The sequence below is a fragment of the Electrophorus electricus genome, chromosome 16 (assembly GCF_041902795.1).
Source record: "Electrophorus electricus isolate QZ-2024a chromosome 16, ASM4190279v1, whole genome shotgun sequence".
NCBI classification, from domain to species: domain Eukaryota; kingdom Metazoa; phylum Chordata; class Actinopteri; order Gymnotiformes; family Gymnotidae; genus Electrophorus; species Electrophorus electricus.
The window spans coordinates 12,840,251-12,859,334 of NC_137512.1; the positions used below are offsets into that span (position 1 = coordinate 12,840,251).

The 19,084-nt window shown below is 38.4% G+C and overlaps 2 protein-coding genes across 6 annotated transcripts in view; one reads left to right on the top strand and one right to left on the bottom strand.

The window, feature by feature from the left end:
- Window positions 1-11,320, bottom strand: part of thoc2 (THO complex 2) — a 55,585-nt gene extending 44,265 nt beyond the window's left edge. For 3 of the 5 annotated variants that reach the window (XR_014117463.1, XM_081698659.1, XM_081698660.1), the window contains exons 1-8: window positions 11,166-11,320; window positions 9,752-9,807; window positions 8,742-8,833; window positions 6,480-6,531; window positions 5,613-5,683; window positions 4,639-4,760; window positions 3,588-3,721; window positions 437-597 (exon numbers count right to left, since the gene is read on the bottom strand). Coding sequence is in view for 4 of the 5 variants with exons in the window: in XM_081698659.1 (XP_081554785.1) it covers window positions 437-597; window positions 3,588-3,721; window positions 4,639-4,760; window positions 5,613-5,683; window positions 6,480-6,531; window positions 8,742-8,833; window positions 9,752-9,807; window positions 11,166-11,296 (819 nt within the window). In the remaining variant the exon portion in view is untranslated. The remainder of the gene's footprint in view (window positions 1-436; window positions 598-3,587; window positions 3,722-4,638; window positions 4,761-5,612; window positions 5,684-6,479; window positions 6,532-8,741; window positions 8,834-9,751; window positions 9,808-11,165) is intronic. The other 2 variants (XM_035532043.2, XM_081698658.1) reach the window with 1 other exon arrangement.
- A 1,879-nt stretch (window positions 11,321-13,199) lies between these two features.
- On the top strand, window positions 13,200-17,344 carry magt1 (magnesium transporter 1). Its single transcript, XM_027029029.3, has 10 exons — window positions 13,200-13,332; window positions 13,807-13,976; window positions 14,079-14,196; window positions 14,363-14,503; window positions 14,718-14,858; window positions 15,486-15,575; window positions 15,785-15,848; window positions 15,976-16,050; window positions 16,200-16,290; window positions 16,667-17,344. The coding sequence occupies exons 1-10, from the start codon at window positions 13,252-13,254 to the stop codon at window positions 16,680-16,682; spliced, it is 987 nt and encodes a 328-aa protein (XP_026884830.2). The 5' UTR covers window positions 13,200-13,251; the 3' UTR covers window positions 16,683-17,344.
- Window positions 17,345-19,084: the final 1,740 nt, after the last annotated feature.

The window sequence follows — 19,084 nt, forward strand, 5'->3', positions numbered from 1 at the left end:
GTAGGAAGCAAACGTGTGTCTCCATTTGAAGCATTTAATGAACAAATTAAACATTAAATTATATTAAACAATTACATATAACCATGTTAAATAGTTATAAACATTAAAGTCATGGAAATTTAATAACCTTACATGTAGGCTAACAATACGGTCAACATACTGTCACTGTTCATACTGGAAAACTTAATATTATTGGGTTCTAGCTGCAAACAATTTTTTTGGGTTAGAGAACCTATTTCTTTTTAGTGGAAATGCATGGAACAGTTCAAAATTAGTTGTGCAAACTGAAACAGAACCCGTCCTCCACTGGTTATTGCTATATCAGAGTGTGCACTAAAGAGTGCACTATGGCAGGCTGCTACGTTCTAGGTTCATCTTGCCTCATATAGCAAACAACGCTGTCCCCCGCCACACACAAAAAACCCAACAAACTCACCTGATGGAACTTGAACTTGAAGCCAAGGATGTGGCACAGGGTCTGGTGCTCACACATGTAGGACTTGATTAAAGGGATGAAGAACTCATCCTGGTCTGAACGGCACTCATATACCTCCAAGATGATGTCCAGCACGCGGTTTGGGTCCAAGTTAAAGCATCCTGCAGGAGTGAAGTTACATGTCCTACAACTCAGCCCGGGACACACCAGCACTAATACGAGTATGTATGTGTAACTAACACCTTTGCCTCCAAGTACTACTCACAAACAAAAGAAATTAATTTGGTATTAAAAGGGGATCATCCTATGCAAACCCCTATTTTGGATTTGTTGAGAAAAAACATTTTTTTAAATAATATACTGCAGCTGTACTCTTAGTATTTATGAGATACATTCATGTATTTTTATTGCTACATTTGAAGCTCTCCAAATGTTTGTCCTCCTCCTCCAAATTCCACCCAGCTCTGGAATACACATGGAATAGAGCACATTCTGGCACGATGATAACTGTTGTAGATGTTTTAGTTAAGTCCTGGTTTTAAATACTACTAGTAATGAAATGGTTACCAGTAAACCATGGTTACATTCCCAATTATTAGCAATACCATTTCAAACTTTAGCTATCGTTAAAATATAGTTCAAAACATCATAAGAAAAATTCTGTCCAACCCATGTTAGCAACAGTCTCCTAGACGCAGGCAAAGCATGCATTGTGGGTTTGTTCTGCATCAGTGACATCATGGTGGGAGGCAGTGTCAACATGTAGTCATGAGACATCAGAATGATGGAAAATGTCATAGGTTGACTGCCTAACTTACTAATAGCTTGCCAATAATGTAAACTTAATCTTTTAATGTTACCTACTCTTAATTTTAAAAAACAAACACTACATGTTCTCAGCGGTGTAGTGAAGCTGGTGTTTTTTCTGCCTCAATGCTTGCAGAATAACCACTAAGAATGAATTCCATGCACTTTTGTTTTTGCATATTCTTGAACCAGAACACTGTTTAGACCCATTTATTTTCTCCTTCTGTATGGATTTTCCAATGTAACCAGGATGTGACAGAATTGTTTGTATTTGTCTAAGATTCAGTAAACCATTGAACACTTTAAAGTCTTGAGTCAGCTAGCCTACTTTGCTGTCAGGAGTAAGTGAACATTGGAAAACACCACTATTTAAATTGCCCGTCAGCATTACCATATTCTGTAACAACCTACAAATTAGCGTATTGCATCAAGACTTTAAATAATATGCACAAGCAGACTTGACTCTTGCCTTTGCACTTGATTAGTGTTAAATACTGCATCCTTAGCATCCATACACAGAAATTCACACCTTTCTTACAAAAGGATTTAAGAACCATGAATGGTAATATGGGACTAGGTATCTTAGCTTTTGCACTTAAAACATGTATCTGCACTTCATTTTAGTGTATTTTGCAGACTGAGAAAATAGTGACATTCAGTAGACTACTGTATGCCAATTCATTTCAACAGACTAGCTATCCTATTACCTTCTTTTGATGTTGGTATTTAGCAACAGACTACTAGGAGAATAAGAATATTAACAATAATGCCTTTGACCATCTTTCGCATCGTTGTGCAATAGGTGAATAGAGTCTGCAGATACACATTACATTATGCAATTTACTCACCCAACCAGTGTATTTTCTTCATTTAAAATCTGAACTGGTTGTAAACTAGTCCAGGAGAAACACTACACTCCTCTGTAGTTGTGTCACTGTAATTACTATCATGGTCTTCCTAAGGCTCATTTGTACATTTAAAATTTTGCACGGGTTCATTGCATATCCTCAAATGCAACACAGAAGATAAACTGTGTGTGTGAAAGAAGACAATATTAATAGTGATCATTTTGGCTATTATAATCGTGAGATTACATTTTCATGCCTTTTCATCTCTGAATACCAGCATCTACTATAAACCTAGACTCTTTCATATTTACAACTATTTACATTTCAAGGTTTGCAAAAAATTCCCCAATTCCATCCCTTTCTCCTTTACTTATTAAGACAAGCGCATATACAGTTACAATGAAGACTTCTTCCAAAAATGTACAGAAATGTGAATATTTTCATAAATGGATTTCATAAGAAAGTTGCATATGATCCTGTAACCTACAACTGTGCTAGAGTGCAACATGTAAATATATTAACAGTGCCACTAAAATAACTAGCACAAAAGGATCGATTCTCATCCATTCCTCCTTATGCATTACTACAGGAGTTGCAAGTAATTCAAAAGATAATTGACAGTCAGATTTGCATTGGAGAAATTAAGGATTTTTCATTTACAGTGGAAAAGTATTTTAATGCTAATGGGGACTGCATTAATAAAATTTCGAGTTGTTGCTATGGCAGCAGTGAAGTTAGGAAACTCAAAGAAAAATAACTGAAGTTTAGAACCCCATGGAATGAATGTTAAGATTTAAACATCTGTTTTATATAATATATACTGGTTCAACCTCCTCAAACTTCAGAAGCACTTTGCTTGCACAGCTGATAGGACCTCTGCCCTGTTTCCCTGTACTTCACTGCAATTTTTACTACCTCTACCTTTACTACAGAACACTGCAACAAGTCCCTGGAATGTTCTTCAGAGAGAAACAACCAAACACACACACACACACACACACACACACACACACACACACACACACACACACACACACACACACACACACACACACACACACACACACACACACACACACACACACACAAATGATCGAATGGTGTACCAGTAACTTTAATCTTGAGTTGAGCACTTTCGATTGTGCCAAATTTCTCAGCTTCAGAGCGCTTTCAAATTTGTTACCCAACCACAGAGCTGTTTCTGGCAACCTCTGATCAGAAAATTGTATGATTAATTTACAACAATTGTAATAATTTTATCCTTATGTAATGCCTACTTACTGAAAGAGTGATTACCTTATTGAGCATTGCTCATTTGGCCAGATTACTCATGATTATGATTTTATAATTACTGAAGGTCAGGACCCCCTTTAAAGTCAAGTAAAGAACCAATCAATGTCATGAAATATACATGGGCTCCACAAGGTATTACAAGGCAATGAAAGTGAGTGGGTGCACATGGGGGCTATAATGAGGGGCTGCGACGCGTGGTGTACCTATTAAAGATTTGATGCTCTCCAGAACGAGATGGCTGGTGATGTTCCCCGACAGGTCCTGGCCCAGCTCTGTCACAAGCTTAGCATAGCCTTCATTCTCCTCCCGTAACAAGTTGAACTTTTGCTGCTTGTAACTGTGAAATGAAGGGGTAGGGTGCGTTATGGAACCACTGGCCCTCCTGGTCACCGAGAGGACTCAATGACAGTGGCCTCAAACTGAAGCAACAGGGCTGTACTGGGAAAAAAGTGTCAGTGTGTCTCCAGGAGGGCTTAGGGCGTGCGGGTGGTTAAGGGACGACAACACACGTCTGAGGATGTGTCAATAGAACTGAATTGCAGAGGGCATGAAACAAATTAATCCTCCCCTGACACACTTGTGTGCACTTAAAACAGTTAGAGAGTAGGGGGAAAGGGATGACAAGTGAAGCCCCTGCAGAGAGGTAAGCGAAGCACTGCAGTGCAGAGAGCTCTCCAAACTTGATAAGAACTCTTTAAGACAGACCCACACAAAGGCACAAAATTAATCATTGTCAGGGGAGCCCAGTGCACTGCTTTCCATTTAAAAGAAAAATGAGGTGGCGGACAAATTACACGGCTGCAACGGTTTTGCACCCAAGGAAGCGCTTGGGAAAATGAAACAAGGTGAAAGTAATGACTGAAGTGAACACAATAAACAGTTAAAGGGACTTGCAAACATCAAGATACATGGCTTCAGACAATAGTTTCCGAGGCCACATATGAATCCTTCCATTGTCTACAGTTCTGAAGGGACAACTCTGTATGAAGCTAGCAAAGCAATATTAGTTTAAAACAAATGTGGATTAAGCTACTATAAATTGCTTATATTTCCTTGAATAATGAGTTCTCATGGTGCCCAAGAGAAACCCCTGATCACACACTTAATGGGACAACATACTCCTACAAGCTACAAGTGAGCTACAAGCAGAACCAGCACACTGGGCATGATTACGATTCTTGTGAGTACTTTGGTTCAACATCTGATCCTATAGCCATAGAGAATGTGAACACTCAACAGAAAAGTTGTACTCACAATAACTTGGTCTTAATTTTGACAATCTTCTGGTTGAATTGCTGTGCCTGTTTGATCAGGCCAAGGGACTCCAGGGTCTCCGGGTCGAGCCTCTCTTTTAGCACAGCATCAGGCACACAGAACTGGATCACAAGGTGAGAGAGCCCAAGCACTTCGAGTTAAAATAAAGCCACAGCATTCTCTGGACCAGATACAGAAATGTGCTGTTGGCTGCAGCTGAAGTGATTTTAGAGATTTCAACATTGCACAGATGGTGCTTTGGTTTTTGAGGGGAAAAAAGGAGAAGGTCACATCATCATTCAATTTAACTCTGCCACAATCCATATTCACCAATCTGTGGAAAAATATATGACATAAGCACCAATAACATTACTAGCTCTGTTTGCATATCAAATTTTCAGTATTTGCAGATGATTTTAATTGGAGCGACACATTTATGACTCATTCACTTAAGAGCAGATATGATACAGGCCTCCATCAGGGGCTGTTTCGCTGCAGAAAGAAGCCAGGCTGAGAGATGAGCCTGGGCTCAAGGTCGCACTCGAAAGCCTTCCAATCCCATCTCTGAAAGCACGCCTTTGCCCCAACCTGACTATTTCGCATGTAATTATAGCACAACGGTACAAGCTCCCAGGAGGGGTCTGCATTTTCTGGGCAGGAGAAAAGTGGCCTTTGTGAAGAGAGTTTAATTCTCCACTAGAGGACAGAATTTGGGTCGCTCAATACCCTAAATGCAGCTAATCTCCAGGGTCGGGGGAATTGTGCCACAGTTTATGCATGTACGGAGGGGGGAATTATTTACCGGAAAGAGCCAGCTGCGGACTGAGGCATGATGGGCGAGGAAGAGGGGTTCATTTTTGACAGACCAGCACCGCCACTTGGTGGCAGTGACTGGCATGTGCATGATGGGCAATGACCAAAGAGCACTACCGCATTGTGGTCAGGATAAACACAAAGGTGCAAGTGGCACTTACCAAACATGCTCCCACCAGCTGGGTAAAATGGTCACGCTTGTGCTTCTCCTCCAGACAACCAGTCTCAATATCTGATGTTAGGTAAAAATGTGAAGAGTTCATGAGTTCAGTGTCCGAAAGTGGGAAGTTGAGGTATATGCTGCCGAGGCAAGTAAAAATCTTATAATCTGTGTGTGATAATCATACTAATATACCACTTAAACTGCTGAATCTAAATTATACAGAATAACAGAGTGCTTGGAAAAGGTGTTACACATGTCTTATTTCAAATACAAGTTAAATCCTTCAGGAAGTTGTAGACAGTAAGGTAGGTAGGTCAAATGAAGATGGACAGCATAACACAATATACCCCACATTCACATGCAGTGGAAAATCCTTTCAGATCAGGCAGATTTAAAGGCTTGTTTATTCTGTGAAGTGAAGAACTAACATTAAAGGAAGCAATCTAGGCACTTTGCCAACAGACATCATACATGCTTGAAGTGAACACATCACCTGGCACCTATTCAATTTGACTAGACCCAGGTGGTTATGAATTAGAAATCTTGCCCATGTTGCCTTGACCAGAACCTGTCATACACATCAGTATCACAGCAGGTAATGACGATACGTCTTCAGTCTAATTTCGATGGAAAATGCTAATAGGGCACGAGCTTGAAGCATGTAATCAGAGCAAAAACAATTTAGGTGACGAGGATGCATCATTTACACACCTCATGAAAAAAGAAACAGCAGGGTACCTAGTTAAGCCCTCCAGCTTAGTGGATACAAGGACTAACAGTTCACCCGCTGATCTCTACAGCTCATCTCTTAATTAGGTAACAGTAAGTGCCGCATTTTGGTCAAGAAAATAATGCAACCACTTACCTAGTACACAAAAAACATCAGCTAAAACAGATGGCATGTCTTCTCGCAGTTCCTGAAAAAGAAATTTAATTAGAATTACCACACAGCCTAAACCAATAAATAATCTTCACAGCCTGACAATGACATTACAGTGACTCAGGGTGAAGAAAACATTTTCATAAAACGAGACTTCTTAGCTGGACTGTCTTGTTTGAAGTCTTAAAGCACTAACTTTTCCTGCTAACTGAGAAATTCCACTCAATAAAATGCAACCCCAAGGCCACTTGCTCATTTCAAATAATGGTTCTACTTCAAAAGTGAAGTAGTTGGTGTGAAAAAGTTGGTGGACATGAGACTAATACAAAAGACAACTACAGCACTGAACTCCCAGCAAGCAAAGCGAAGGAGGTAATCCATCAGCAGCAGGTTTCATCTGCACTTAGGACAGTAGTTTCATCATTCCTGATAAACTGTCACAACAGCAGCCAAACCAATCTGGGGAGTACTTCTGCCCCCGGATCCACATACCACGTAGCCAACGCAAGCATCACATATGCAAGGTCTGATCTGAAAAACCCAAGAGCACAGCACCCAGTTGGTACAGGAAATATAAAATTGCATCATGCCTGTTGAATGCTGGGCCAGGGTCATCATATTGTAAGAGGCACTTGAGCTATAGTTAACGCCTAACAAAGTAATTCACTGTTTTATTGCAAATCCAACACACAAAAAAATTTAATAATAATAATAATAATAATATTTTTTTATTAAAAAGGAAATATAGGAGAGTGGATAACTGCAGAACTAACCAGAATTCAAAGAAATATTTAAACAAATGAGTACAAACAACATGGACACATTTTATTGGACAAATGACAAACTTTCTCTAGAGTATTATATTTCTTTGGGTTCACTTACAATAAATAAATTGTTCATCACACCAGCTTTCAAATCTACATACACAACAAATGCAAACGGAACGAACCAGTGCACTGTATACAGAACAGATAAGCATACCTCCCCACCACATGACATCAAGTCCATTCACCTGTACCTTGAAGGCAGGACTATTTTGAGGTCAAAATGTGCAAGGTTAGCAATCTTTTTACAAGTAGGTCTATTGTTCAGCAGTCTATATGCCATACATTTCCGATCATTTGAACCATCACCAGTATACTCGTTACACATTAGTAATAGAACTTTTACACAAGGTTATGGTAATGATATGATTAATTATAAAATAGAACTCTTATAAAGAGCTATTTTAGTTATTCAAAGAGATCTATTATAGATATTAAAGCTATAACTAACTTTAGTGTTTTTAAGAGCGATATTTGGGTAGCAGTTTGTAAACACCAAGGTGCATTCTAGGCACGTTTTTTGGGCCCAAGTATTTGGGGCAGCACTCCTTAAAAATATTAAACTCCTCCCTACTCATCATGTAGGCTGCATAGCACTGTTCAGCAAATAATGCTGAAGGAGTCTTTTCCACAGTAGAAATCCAAACTGCCCAAATCCATCAGCAAAGCGCATTAGTTTTAGTAAGGTGATCATGTAACTATTAAGTGCATATTCTTGCAAAACTTAAGAAACAAGAGGAAAAAAAGCTGAATGCTTATATTACCCTCCTTCTTTAAGTGAAAACTGTTCCACTTGCTTCAATTAATTAATTACTCCAATTATTCCAATTAATTAACTCCACCAGCATTTGGGCAGATAGTAAGCAGTGCTGGCAAACACTGATTCCAGAACAAATCTAAAATATAATAAGTGAGCCGATGTAAACAATACAGGCTGTGAGTAATATATGAAACAAAATATGAACAATATATACAAACTGCACACAACATTCAGGGCTTCAAAACCATGGAGCACAACAGCAAACATCAAATGATTTATATCTTTAGGTGTATAATAGCAGTGGAAACAAAACCACTAAGGCAAGGATGCACTGATCCCACTCTTCTTATTCTAATCTTGATTCTTTTTAATTTAAAAAATGTTTACAGAAGATGCTTATGTACAATGATGGAGATAGTACACAAACATTACAGGCTTCTAGAATTTTTTATTATATTATCTTAGAGGATTAATAAAATTGTAGTTACAATTTAATAACTACAAAAATGTAATAGGATTTAGCATGTCTGGCCAATGTCCAATTTCATTAATAGGATCAGTACTGGTATCAATTCCATTAGCCTCAGTGGAACTATGCTCTATTTTATTAGCACAGATTAGTGTACTGAGGTGTGCCCAAAGCTAGCCCATGCTGGCACTCACCATAACATCAGCCAAAATGCTGGCAGCCACATCAACCTTGAGACCACCGTGGACAACATGCCAGCAAAGCTCATAAAGAGCTGTCTGGAGATCTATGAAATAAAACACAAACCCCAAGCAAATTACTACAAAGGAAAAAGGTGGTTACAAAATAATCCGTGAATCCTTGTGGTTTCAGACACCAATTAAAATTAGATTAACTCTCCTAACTATGCTAAATGCAGCAGTTAAATTTCCTCCGAAGCCTGGTCAGTCAGGATAGCAGTTCTGTGCTATTTTACAAACAAAATACAGTGTTAAACAGCAGCAAATATCTCACTAGTAAGTAATATAAAATCAAAGCACAGACTACTCTAACTACCCTAAACATTAGACATAATATGAAAAACATCAAGGGCATAACTTTCTCTGCAATTATTTAGCATCTTAAAATATTGATATGACAGATCAAAACCAGAAATTACTTTTATAGACAACACATTTCACCATTTATTTGAATCTCAAGTTTCATCCATATGAAAACTGCATTAGTCATAAGGATTTCTAACCAACATACCACATTTTAAAACAGGGTTTGCACACTAAACCAAATGTCAAACTCCCTGACTTTCAACTAAGTTAAAAGCTGAACTTCCTTGACCTATAATGAAAAACAGGCTGAGTAGGTTAAATTGACACCGAAAAATCAAATAACCACAACAACCAATACCCCATTATGGGAAATGTGTGTAAATATAGCATTTCACTAAATGGCAACTTAAAGATGCTACAAAGAAATGTCCCTGATATCATGACGTCACCAAAAAACAAAATCCCTGACTTTCGATGTCTGGAATAGACATTTTTTTAATTCACTGACCAGTGGGAACCCATTTAAAAATTCCCTCTGCAGGCAGTAGTCAAGTGTAATTAAGGTAGCAAATAAAGAGATTCAAAAAGGTAAGCAGCTAATTTGACATTATATTAAATCCATTATTTATTAATATTCACTCACTCATTCTCATACTCACCTTTAAGGAACACTTCATTGTTGGGTTTCCCTGCAAGATCCTGACACAGCTGCATGCTACAAAGAAAAAAACAAAAATTGTGAGAAATGATGTACTATACCTAAACTTCTGACGCACACAAATGGACTTTTTTGTTTATCCCAGCAAAAAAGTGCATACTGCTAGCTAGCTGCAGCCTTCTGTGTGCCGCCAAAATGTTGCATTGCTACCTAGCACGAATGGCAAGCATCGCCTCACTGAAATGCTACCAGGTGTTTACTGAACGACTTTCTGCCAGAGTTCAACGTCGCCGTAGTTCATGCCACACATTCTTGATAGCCCTTAAACCACGCTGATTAACTAGCTATCTCGTCTCCTGTTGTTCAAATGCTATAGAAAGCTAAACGCTACCTATGCAGCAGCGTGCCACCTGCAACGAAGGGAAGTTGCCATTTTCTTAGTGGAGCCTGCAAATATGCGAATTTTGCTAGCACACTAACGCTAGCTAGCTCACATTACGGAATCGTCGAAAGCTGATATCTAGCCAGCCAAATGTAGTTAATATTAGCTAGCCATCAAGCAACTTCCGAATTCGTCTGTTTGCATCTGTTGCGGGTTAATAATTGCAATTCTTTAAATTCGCTAAGCTAACTAGCAATATATCGCTATGTTCAATTCGATAAAATTAGTTCGCAACGTTTTACCAACCTAGGTTAGCTCATCTGTTACGTTGTGACCTCGCAGTAATTAGCTAGCACAGCTAGCTAGCTAAACAGATAATCACGCGAATGTCAAAAGACTGTACTGACTTCATAAATATCACTAGGTTAGTAAACCCAAGGTTCAGAATAACCTGCTATTTAGAATACCTAGCTATATCTGGCAACTACTAAGGAAGGTAAATATATAGGTCGCTAACTAGCTAAAATATCTCCTAATGTTAGAGGTCTGATATTTAGTTATTTTTTAGCTAGCTAAATCTGTCACGTAGCTAGCCAGCCATTGATAATCGGTAATGCGATGAACAATTAACTTGCTAGCTACGAACATTTGCGTCATGTCTTATTAGTTATGATCGTTAAGCTATTCCATTCATAAACCATGCCCATATAGTACGTATGTAGCTTTCGAGTCAGTTAAAAGCACATTTTCACACGATGCTTTTGTGGCATTACGTGTTCTTTTATCCTGCATTCTATTTGCCCTACTATTTCACATCTAGCTAGCTACTGGCCACATTGCATCCTGCTGGCTAGCTAGCTAGCTAACCAAGTAACTAGCTACTTAGCCACCTAGCAAGACAACCAAGAGAAACTGGGTGAAATGACAATGAAGAATGCACGCTTTATTAATTTGACTTAATTTGAAAAACAAACAAATTCTAAGTTTGTTTCTGCTACACTATATGTCTCAGTAGTAAAAAAAATCTACTCACAACTCATTTTTTCCGGATTTTTCCCAGTTTTTGATCCAATCAGTAGGGAGGATCAACGTCGCCATCTTCCCCACTACACCACACTTCGCCCGGATGTTTAGTACAATGCGCCGGGTCACATCAAATTGCATGCATTCTGGGATGTCGGAGTGTGGGGCGATTGAAAACTTCACCAGAGTCAAAGAGGTGCAGTAAGTGAAATAATTCAAAGGAGGCTTATTTCAACACAGCCTTATCACAGCGCGTGATATGACTATATAATTACACATACACATGAAACGCTTAACCCTTTTCATTCAGTGTTCTATTAGAAGTGGTTGGTGAGCATAAAATTGTAAGAGTTTTAGAATTTAGTCTTAAGGCTTCATCACTTATAGGCTACAATAAGCCAGTGGTTGCTCAGTAGTTAAGGTACTTGACTAGTAATCAGAAGGTTGCCATTTCAAGCACCACCACTGCCAGTTTGCCACTGTTGGGCTCCTGAGCAAAGCCTTTAACAGCATCAGCTAAATGCTGTAAATGTACCTAGCTCTCAAATGTACCTTTCTGCAATAAACTGTTTATATTATCGCCATTTAGGATGGGAACACAACTCTTCTCCTAAAATGTTTTTAAAGATTGAAGTTGTTAGTGCTGTTCAAAAGTGCAGAGGTTCAAGCACATCAAAAACCTAGCTCTACATGACCTCTACAAACACCACTTTAAGTCATGATAGTGGCTTAATCATAGACTCATTACAGTCTGTGGAGATGGGTGTGCGTCTATCTTGGCACTTAAATGCTTAGAATCTTTCTGTGCTGTTGCTACACCTATCATAAAGCCTCTTTATCTAAGATACAGAATCCTGTTCTCACACTAAGCAAGGTGATCATTGACATATATGACACATATTAAATAAACCAGCAATAAGTCAAGTTCAAGTTCAAGTTTGGTTTATTTGTCACATACATAGTCATACACAGTATAACTCGTCGTGAAACGGTTGAGAGTGCTCTGTCAAACTTTATTGTAATATTGCAAATACTAAAAGTGTGTACATTTTTAAATAGTGACCAAGAAAGGAAAATCTATCCACACCTGTTTTATGTTTAATAGGTAAATTCCACTTGCATTTATTTAATGCAATTATTTCATATATGTAGCCTACTGCATATTTGATTAATGCCTTAGTTGTTGTTCTTTGAATTTGATAGATTCTTTTTTTATAGTTATCCTCTGAATAAATGTGCCAATAACTCTTCCTGACATAGTGGAATGGGTGTTTACCCATAACATCTTAGGGGTAAGGATGTTACTGGAAGATATTTAGCTTGCAATTGTACAACAGCAAAGATCTGAAATAATTTATTTCAAAGTCTGATGGTGTTTTATTAAAGTAGGCAGTTTTCTTTTAACATTGTGACTGTGTACTTGGAATATGACTCATTCCTGGTCTATTTCTGTCTGTACATGATGAATCTGCCAGCCACAAATGTCTACTGATGCTTTAGAACTCAGAGGCCCTGCCACTTTAGCAAATGGTGTTAAACAGTGTTAAACTAGATATAGATGATTTGTAGCCAAGATGAATTTTAGATTGAAGATTGTGTGAATGGTGAATAATGTAAAAATATTTTAAGATTTTTTTCTGCTTTTGGGTTGATTGGTGTACACCATACAGAAAGTGAGGTAACGTTTTATTAACTGGATTTGTTTTTTAGAATAAATCTTGTAAAGCTTTGAAGATGCTGTGTTGCATACTGCCTGGAGAGCAATTTTCAAGCCTAAATTAACACACGTTACTGCCCTTTATTATGCATGTTATTACTGTTTGCTTAAGGATACATCACAATACTTCTGGAAAATCTTGTTGTTATACTGTAAACTTTTGTACATGTAATGACAATAAAAATGAGCAAGAACATTTTCCACTACATGGGTTTTTTCAAGTGCTCTGGGCACGCTGAAGCGGCAATAAAGAGACGCGGAGCTCCAGGACTTTTATTTTGAAATTTATGCTCAACATTTGTATCACCATAAGCATCCAATAGAAAAGTTACAAGGAGTTCCTGGACCGCAATCGTGGCCCATAGTGGGAGCTTTAGAAATGTTTTCTAAACTTTTGATACCACTTTCCTTTGTTGTGTTATTTTATGGAACGTCTTCAAATGGCCAGAAGAAAAAAGAGGTTTGTGAATTGTCTTTGCATTTTTCGGATTATTAGTGCGTGTAGACAATTATTTAAAACTGCAGGTAATCCAAATATCAAGCTACAGTATCATATCTTGGAATGTAGGTTAGCTAGCTAATACTAGCTATCCTAGCTAGGTTAGCGAGATTTAAATATCGCTATAATTACCTAGAAAACTATCTAGCTAGCTGTCTAGCTCAGCAGTAATTAAAATGCGAATACTCAGAATGTCAAAAGAAGCATAACATTTGAATGTACATGTTTTAAGTGCAGAGTTTTAGCTAGTGTACGTTGCCTGGCGTGTGGTAACGTTTAGAGAGCTATTTTGCTAGCCAACCATTTACCAGGAAGTAAAGCTAGCGTTCGTTACCCAAATGAGCTTTTTTTTTTTTTCCTGTGGACAAATTGGATATTACTGTTAGATAGCCATTTACTGTAAGGACATCTGCGTTATGCTGAATTTGTCCTCAGACGCTCCTCTCCGAGAAGGTCGGACAGATGATGGATTGGGCCAGTAAGAGAGCTGTGATTAGAATGAATGGAGAAAAGTTCAGACGATTTGTCAGAGCACCCCCACGTAACTATTCCGTGATCATCATGTTTACTGCCCTTCAGCCTCAGAGACAGTGTGCAGTTTGCAGGTAAGTAACCGTGCGCCACACACATTACTAAGCCATGAGGTTTCTCTGAAAGCTCTGAGTTTGCTCTTATGCTTCTTTGCTCATCTTTGGCCATGTGTTTAGGCAAGCGGATGAAGAATACCAAATTCTTGCTAATTCTTGGCGCTACTCCAGTGCATTTACCAACAAGGTTTTCTTTGCACTGGTGGATTTTGATGAGGGCGCTGACGTTTTCCAAATGGTAACTAAGAATTTTCCCTGCTACACTTTCAGGATAAGTTGGTTCATACACATTGGATGTGTACATTTGTGTTTTTGCTGAATGGTATCAACGTAAAGAGTTTGAGGGTTGCTTAAAGATGACCTGATAGTAATGAAGACTAGTCTAATCAAAGTCCATTCCACAGCTCAGCATGAACTCGGCCCCTACGTTCATCAACTTCCCCTCCAAAGGGAAGCCCAAGCGTGCAGACACGTACGAGCTGCAGGTTCGAGGCTTTGCAGCCGAGCAGATTGCTCGATGGGTGGCTGACCGGACCGACGTTCATGTAAGCGTTAATGCAATTGCCATGTCATTCTGTTCTAGCGAGTTGCGTATCCAGCATCTTTATGCTTTGACCCTTACTAGTTTGTACACTTAATTTATGTATGCTTTCTTTTCATTAGACTTCATGTGTAGAGGAACATTGATATCCATTGTTTACTTAATGCATAAAGATGTCTGGCATGTAATTTTATTGTTTGTTTGTGTTTCCCAAACAGATTAGGGTGATAAGACCACCTAACTATGCGGGGCCATTGATGCTGGGCTTGCTTCTGGCTCTCATCGGCAGTCTGGCCTACCTACGGCGCAATAATTTAGAGTTCCTCTACAACAAGAATGTCTGGGCTTTCTCTGCACTGGTCAGTATTTACTCTGTGTGTGAACAAATGCATCTTTAAGTAGAAGTGATATGTTTATTCTGTTACAGAATCCCTTTATGTAGTTTCACTGTGAGGGTGTAAGTGTTGTTTCAGATCCATGTAAATTAGCCATTTTTGTATATGCTAATGTCGGTCAGATTTGGATATGTCAGGCACAAGCAGTTTTATGTGACTACTTCTGAACAATCTATAAATGTTTCAAACTGGTTATATGAAATGGGGAAGAAATGCTAACCAGAGAGAACAGTGCTATCAGCAATGACAAAAGATAGACTATAACATTCTTTTCAGAAAGCTTTACATGAAGAAGGCATACCAGATATTAAATATTCAGTCTTATGACAGAGAATATGTCAATATCATACTCTGATAAATATGAAAAAGTCCTGAAAAAAAGAAACCACAGTTGCATAAACATATATATCAAATACTATCAAATACAAATTAGTTAATGGTTCAAAATCCAGTTTAGGTCATAATGAGAGATATTTTAATAAGCTCAAATGCACTTTGTAATGTTTCACTGCACATGTTGTAATAGCAATGCTATGACAGGTCAACTGAATTCTGTGCATTTGATCCTCAAGATTTTCTCTTTTCCTTCAGTGTTTTGTTTTGATTATGACATCAGGCCAAATGTGGAACCATATTCGAGGACCTCCATATGCTCACAAGAATCCCAGCACTGGACAAGTGGTTCGTGCTCAGGCCTCATGACTAACAGGATGACATAACTACTATTGAATAAAAACTAGTAGCAGCCAGCAATGTTTGAATTTTAAGATGAAGTACAACATAAAAATGAAGTGTTATTATTTTCTTGTCCATTTTGAATGTTTTACCCATTTCTTGGGACTAATGGCTTCCTCATGAGCAGCCTGTGTTTTTGCTGTTTTATCTCCCAGAGCTACATTCATGGCAGCAGCCAAGCTCAGTTTGTGGCAGAGACACACATTGTTCTCCTTTTCAGTATCCTTTATGATAAATAAGCAGGACACTATTATTTAAGTAACTCAACCCCCCCCCCCTTTAGGTGATCCAGCCTAATGCTCTCAACCACTCTCTCACACTCACCATTGCCTTAACTCTGATTCAGATGCGGCTGTTACTTTAGGGTTAGTGCTTCTACATGAGGCAGCGACGTCTAACGTGGACATCGGGAAGAGAAAAAGTATGTTGGTCTTATGACAGTTATTCAGTAGATTAGAATTAGACAAATAAGAGAGCTGCTAGCTATGACTTGCTAACTTCCCTTTATAGTTAACCAGGTTACCATATTTGGCCGGACTACTCCTTTAACCTATCTGTCTCTCATTGTAGTCATGTGCATTGCTGGGATTGGACTGGTGGTTCTCTTCTTCAGCTGGCTGTTGTCCATCTTCAGGGCCAAATACCATGGCTACCCTTACAGGTAGGCTTTTTGTGATGCAGCAAAGGTGTTTTGTATTATCACTGACAGCTTTTCACAGAGCAGAGTACTGCTGCTTCGCCTGTACCTACAAGGCCGATTTATTTATTTTTCTTTCCAATCAAACCCTTTTGGGTTTTCTGAGGGAGACAGAAACACCTAGTGCTTTTTTTTCTGGACTGTTGCACATTTTCCCAGGTGTTGCAGCACCATTGTAATGTGTGATGTTGCTTATGCTTGAAAAAAACATAATTGGTAGACTTCCATAATTAGCACATGACTATACACTAAACTTGTTTTTGGATTAGGAAGAGAAACTGAATTTAATATCCTCTCATTTGATTTGATTTAAACAAATTGCTTTTTCCTTTATTCACAGCTTCCTTATAAGTTAAATGTAGACCTCCTGAAGAATATTCCAACAGAAGATTAACTTATCAAGTACCAAGTCTTTTCAGAACTTTCTACAGTTTTAAGGTGCCTTAATGGTTCACAGTGATTATTCGTTTAGGATTATATGCTTTTTTTAATTTAAATCTGAGTAAACAATTTCAAGCAGGGATCCAAAAAGTGATTAGAATACATGCATTGTATTGCTTGCTAGTCAATTCATTATTGCAGGCAGAGTATGCAATTCAATATTTACCATGTTACAACATGTTTGCCTCGTTAAAAAAGGCAGACACTAATTTGGAAGACATATGAGGGCAAGCACAGTGTTTTTCATTCTACCTCCTGACAAATGTACATATTAAGTTCCAAAGTCAAAAGGAAGCAGGCTGTTCTTCAGTGTAATTGCATTTCACTGAGTATGTGAATGTCCTGGCCTGAGCATGGTTTCCCAAACCATTGTCATGTTTAAATATTCACTATTAAACATTTACAGTGGTATTTAGTCTGCAGTCTGACAATGAATTATGTTGTGATGATTTTGGTAACCTTGCTCCTGGCCAGTGTGATTGTGAAGTGACTTTTATGGCTATGCTGAAAACGTCGGTGCTGCTCTGCATTATGCCTCAGGTGCTGTCTTTTGCCATTAAAAGTGCCTTAATTGCCAGTTTGGATCCATTTTTTGCCACTGCTTGTCTTTGGATCTCTGTTTTATCTGCTTTGCCTGATGGGTAGGTTTGTCACTCTTGAGCTAATGAGTAACATTCTGGACAGTAGGTGGCACAAGTGCTTTTGTAAATGCCCATTTTACATTGCTCAGAAACAACTGGATGCTGAAACTCATGGTTCTCAGTTACTTTTATTACATTTTTTTTTTATTTAAAAAGTGTTAAAATGTTTGTAATTGAAGGGGGAATTGATTGAAGAATTAACTTCATGGTTCAGTTTTGGGTTTTTTTGGGGGGGGCGAGTTGATCAGTAACTTGGTAATCAAACAAAAGAGGATATTTGTAGCAGACCTGCAGAATCCATACTTTCTGCTATAAATGTTTATTCACAAACTATAATACAGCTATTATGCTGTTATTAGCCAAGTTAGTTCATGAGTATTCACAATATAATCACATTTAGGACTAACTGCTTTTTTCGTTTTCCGTTTACTTTGAGATTCACTGTTCCTTAGGTTTTCATTTCCTTTTTTTATTATCATTTGTCCCCTTCCATGTATATCACAATTGGTCAATGTCAACAAAAGAATGGGATTGCTTTCAGGACAACTGTTTAGTTCTATATTTTCCTGCTTTTTGCTTTTATTTACATACTGGAACAGGTGCTGCAAGGTTATTTGCCACTGTAAATCCAGATGTCCTTGCTAGGATGTCAGTGAGCCAATCACGCCAGAGTTGCCTTTAATACCTTATAAGGCAACAGGCTGACTGCTAAGTAGCATGCAGCGGGTGTTTCCCCTGCAGAAGGCCTGCATTGTTCCTTGGATGGCCGCCTGCCAGTAGGGGATACGCAGCTCTCCGGATGCCAACCACATGGCTAAATTTAGATCCCAATTTCAAACTAAAATATGGTAGTCGCGTTAAAAGTAACTCGCCAGCACTGGTCAACATTGGCCTCATGTTTGGTTGGTGTGATGATGCATTGTGTTTTTCTGTTTTAATATTAAACATGAACAGCTCATAAACATTAAAGTGATGAAGGCAGACAGACAGAATTGTAAACAGACTTCAGAGCTGTTTGAAAGTGAAACGTAGACTCGGTGTAAGACTTTGTGACTTCAGATAGACATTCCATGACTTCTCATGCCAGAAATTCCCAGCACTGATTTCCTGATACCTGTCAACAGTATTTGTTGCAAATACACTTTCGCCAGGACAGTAGGGTTGATTTTTTATTTTATTTTATTTTATTTTTTACATTTTCTCCTCAGTTGTCAAGACAGCTTGCAAAGTTCTTTTTATGGTAGTGTTCTCAGTCAACTGTTTTCCTGCATGACATAATCTTTTTCTTTCCTCTAGGTAGGATTGAGATCTCCTGATTATGTATTTGTTTTTATGACCGTGAGAGAAAACACTGCAGAAGGAGCATTGGTACAGCAATATACTGGAGCAGGAGCTTGATCACTGGTATCCATTATAATCCACTTTATCGTCAATGTTCCAGTATTTTTAATGTGCCAATTTACATCCTCTGCAACAAAGAATTAATTTGTTCTTTTTCTTATTAAGACATTCATATGGACCATCCACTTGACGGTGGCCTTCCAAAGGTTTTGATGCATTGTATAAACAGTCTACTTGTCTGACCAGTAGTAGAGTGTTACAGTATTAGTTTAACTGGAGTGTGGTTTTACCTGTTCTTTTTTCTCAGTAGAGGGATCACAGTGCGTTTTGTAGAC

Coding starts and splice junctions, on each gene's coding strand:
- magt1 (XM_027029029.3), top strand. CDS start 13,252: ATGTTTTCTAAACTTTTGATACCACTTTCCTTTGTTGTGTTATTTTAT. Junction 15,849..15,975: donor ACACATTGTTCTCCTTTTCA/GTATCCTTTATG, acceptor ACTCTGATTCAG/ATGCGGCTGTTACTTTAGGG. Junction 16,051..16,199: donor GGACATCGGGAAGAGAAAAA/GTATGTTGGTCT, acceptor CTCTCATTGTAG/TCATGTGCATTGCTGGGATT.